The 4,209-nt window shown below is 40.0% G+C and overlaps 1 protein-coding gene across 1 annotated transcript in view; it reads left to right on the top strand.

Annotated features, from left to right (window-relative positions):
- The window catches only part of nup133 (nucleoporin 133), a gene marked incomplete in the record, with an annotated part of 43,074 nt that overhangs the window by 37,030 nt on the left and 1,835 nt on the right, over nt 1-4,209 (top strand). The window contains 4 exon segments of the mRNA XM_037690623.1: nt 1,099-1,217; nt 1,668-1,748; nt 1,829-1,893; nt 3,222-3,310. Coding sequence (XP_037546551.1) covers nt 1,099-1,217; nt 1,668-1,748; nt 1,829-1,893; nt 3,222-3,310 — 354 coding nt within the window.

Here is a 4,209-nt window from a genome sequence, read left to right as displayed (position 1 = left end):
ACCATTCCCACACTCTTGCAATATTCTAAACAATGTTTCTAAACGCTTTAAAAGAGCATGTGATGTCATGACTTCGGCTCTGCCTCGGCTGCTCTCTCGGCCACGCCCACTTCTCTTCTCTGCAGGGAGATCAGCTGCAGGAGGGAGTTTCTCCAGCAGCTGTGGGCTGCCCACAGGTGCTCAATAATTGTAAATCATTAATTTTAAATAAAAATTCCATGCCAATCGTCCGGCTCATCCATCAATCGGCCAATTGTGTGTCATGTCCGCTCTTTATGTTGGTGCTCGCGTTAAGCGTGTAAATTATAGCTGAACAGAACTTATGAGAATGGTGCAGCTGTTGTTCGGTGTATTGTTTAGCACTATTAGTGACGTATATCTTAGATCTTTCAGCGTACTGTTTGGTGTTAGTTTAGCATATATCTTAGTTTATATCTCATATCCTTATTTACGGTTTCTTTTTACACTTTATATTTTGATATTGCTTGATGTAATGGGACCTTGTGTACACAGTTTTCATTCCACTACATGTACCACATGTGATGCGAATGACAAATACAGAAACTCTGACTTATGTTGAAAAACTGCGATAGAGCGAGTCCGCCACAAACGAACTGCGAAGTAGCGAGGGACTACTGTAATCATTTAAATGTTTTTCTTAAATCAGATTTGTTCTTGGTGTTTATTAGGTTTATGTGCCAGGGTGGAGTTTTTTTATTTGTTTGTTCCTGGTTGTTTTGATTTAAAAATGAAGAGAACGCTTAATAATTCATATAAAATGAATGTGAAATTATCTCTACAGTTAAACTTTGCAAGGTAAGTGTAAGTTTTTGAATTGACAGCTGTTTTAAAACAGCAGGTCTGCTCTGCTTCACTCGTCCGTTTGTTCAAACTGAGGCTGTGCACAGAGTTATTTACAGCAAAGAGTCTTTCCACAGAACTGCTTTTTAAAAGACCTTAAAGGAAACTGAAACACTTTGCAGCTGTCCCACATGTCTAGTTATAAAACATGATGTAACAGACGAGTGCAGCCACGTCCAGCTTTGTATTTTGACCTCCCTTTGTAAGTGGATGCTTTTTGTTTTTCGCCTGGTTTAGACATCGTGGAGCAGGAACGCTTCTTGCTGCATCAGGAGACTCTGCCCAGACAGCTGCTAGAGGAGAAGCAACAAAACCCCGACACCATGCCTCTTCTCGGTGCACACAACCTCATACAGGTGCAAAAACACAAACGCCTACAACAACAAAACAAACGTTCACACACGCCAAAAGTGGTCAAGCTTGTATATTTGAATTAAAGTTTAACGACATTCCCAGCCAGACAATTATAAAAGACTGTTACCTGAGCGAGCCCAACTGAAGGCTTCAGGTGTTGGCAGCTGTGTGAGCTCATGCAGCGAGACTGGAACCAAGCAGCGGGCACATGTGAACAGGTGTCACTGTTCACATGTGTCCAGACTGAGACCATTTGTATGTACACTCTATAAAATATCCCAACTTAAACTGTTTCCATCAGCTGACTGGGATTTTGTTGATGGAAAAGACCGTTTTTTACTGATTATGCACAATCAGCAAGTTGCTCACGTCCAGTTTTGCTTTAAATAACTTGTATTCTTAATAATAGACAAACAATTAAGGCTTGCAGCAAAATGTTTCCTTTTCTCCAGCTGTATATCTGTGATGACAACAGGCGCGCCAACGAGTATGACTTCAAAAAGGCCTTGGACCTTCTGGAGTACATAGAAGAGGTGACTTCCTGTTTGTGTTGAACTGCTGCTGTAAGGTTGTTCAAAGTCACTTTATGTTAATTATGTTTTTCTTGTTGCAGGAGGACTCGGTAGATATTGATGCACTGAAGTGTGAGATCTTTGTCAATGCGCTCAGGAGAGACGAGTAAGATCTGCCAGATTTTCTTTTTATTTATTTAGATAAATAAAACATTTGTTTTCTAATTGTTGTTTTACTGGAACAAAAATGGTGACGGCCGTTAGTGTTGAACCTAATCTGCCGCTTTGCTTATCTGTGTAGCGTTTTAACTCAACTGCCTGGTATTGTATTTCAGTCGAAGCTAAAGCGCCAAACGCTTCCTTACTGCTTAGACAGTGGTTCTCAAACTTTAAAAAAGAAAACTCAGGGCACTTGAACCAGATCCCGACCAATATGGAAATTTTGGCTATCGCTGGTATCGATACTGGGAGGGAAAGGCGACCGTCGATAACAGATAAACTGGTAATGACAGAAAATTTTTGAGCTTTGTTCACCCTCAAGACTCTAAGAAAACAGCGAGTGGAGCAGGGCTTGTTTATTTAGCTCAGCTGTTAGCAACCGTGAAGCTAAGCTAATCAGATCCAGCTGTACATGGATCCACAGTAGGTTTACAAGTGGAGCACTGGTCGTAAAACAGGCTTCCTAACGTGCGTTCACATTTTCTGTCCTCCACTATTCACCATAAAGTTATCAAGTGTGTTACAAAAATATATTTTAAACAAAGAAACTGTCACGTATGGTGAAGGTCTAATTAGCATTGTCCGCAGCAGTGTTTTTTTTTTTTTTTTTGTTTGTTTTTTTTGCAGAGAAGTAAAGATTTCAGACAAACAATGCATTTCATTGAGGACAACAAAGATAAAATTACTAACACTGATATATATTTTACCTCTACGTTAGATTTATTGTTCTGGATAAAGTTTTACAAGGAAATAGCCTATTCTAGGTTTATCTTTTTTTGTAGCTCTAGTTTATTTTATTTTTTCCACGAGTCGGATCCACAACACGACCTGTCAATCAATCCAGTAGGCGTGTCAGCACGTGCCCAATCCGAAGCTAAATGAGTCGTAATATTATCTGAACTCCAGCACGGTAAAGCAGGTTTACCACAGTTTAACTGGTAAAATGAAGAATGTTGAGCATCTTGTTAAGTTATACTTTGGTATTGGTTTTACAAATAAGGAGATGGTTAATGTGTTGGCACGTCAGAGTCTCATATGACTTCATTCTCGTAATATTAAGACTTTATTCGACTTTATTCTCTTAATTTTATGGCTTTTAAAAATATTCTTAGCATGGCAATGTAAATTTGTATTTTATTTTATTTTCTTAGCGTGGCCCTAAAGCTCCGTCGTAATTATTTGGTCAGTTAATGAAAAATCAAATCCCTGACTGACAGATGTCCTGTTCCCAGTCTTGTTTTGACACGTTTGACTGGTAATCTGCATGTTTTCCAGCTGGTCTTCTGCTGACGGGAACGAAGATCCTCTGGAAGCAGCTAAGGACAGCATCTTTGTTAAAATCCTCCTTAAACTCATTCAAGAAGGTGACAAATTTTATCCACTTTCTTAATTACATCATTGTGTCACTTTGATTGTGAGACATTTATTGTCTTTAATCACAGGCAGGTCAGTGCATTTGTGTATCCACAGACACCAATTTGTTTGTGCCCTTTGGTAAAGAAAACCCCACGAAGGTCACTGAAATAACCTGAAACTGACAAACGTACTAAAACTCAGTCGTTGTTTTGTAATTTTGCTTAAACAAAAATGTTTTCTAAAACAAACTAATGACACTGGCCTTGACCAAAGGATGGTTCCCCTAACTGAAGGTCCAACACACACTACTCTAGTCCCAAGTAACCACTGTCGTAGAATACGGAGGTCATATGTGGCCACACAAGTGTCGAATAAAAACCTTAAACAATCCAGTCATGAAAACACCTGAGCTCATTGCTGATGACGTCACGCCCGGGACAGTGCACAGTTCCAGATGGAGGCATATTGTAACAAGGACAGTTTCAGTGGGAAATGTTTAAGTGGTTTAGAAGACCTCTATGATGATGTATCTGTAAGCAATGAAGAACTGTTTGTTGTAAAATTGTTGCTCAACAAGGAAGGCCTGTTCCATAAACATACGAGGCGCCACGACGGCCACCAGGCGGTTCCATAAGAAGACTCATGGGTACAGGAAAGACCTTTGTGCCACGCCGCTGTTTAAGACACAAATTTAAGCTGCAGTTAAGATCCCTTTATTGGCGTCAAGTTCTTCACATTCCAAGGCAAAACATCCGCGAATCATAGACACTCATGTTTCAGAGCAGCATAACAAACGGATCCACAGGTTCCAGCAGTGATCAAAAGCAACAATTCAACAATTAAAGTGGTCAGCAAAAAGGTAGACTTCCCCCATCACATCACCCACTCACTAACACACTCACCAGGT

The sequence above is a fragment of the Nematolebias whitei genome, chromosome 16, assembly GCF_014905685.2.
Source record: "Nematolebias whitei isolate Nwh7 chromosome 16, NemWhi1, whole genome shotgun sequence".
NCBI classification, from domain to species: domain Eukaryota; kingdom Metazoa; phylum Chordata; class Actinopteri; order Cyprinodontiformes; family Rivulidae; genus Nematolebias; species Nematolebias whitei.
This window is presented reverse-complemented; position numbering and strand designations above follow the sequence as displayed.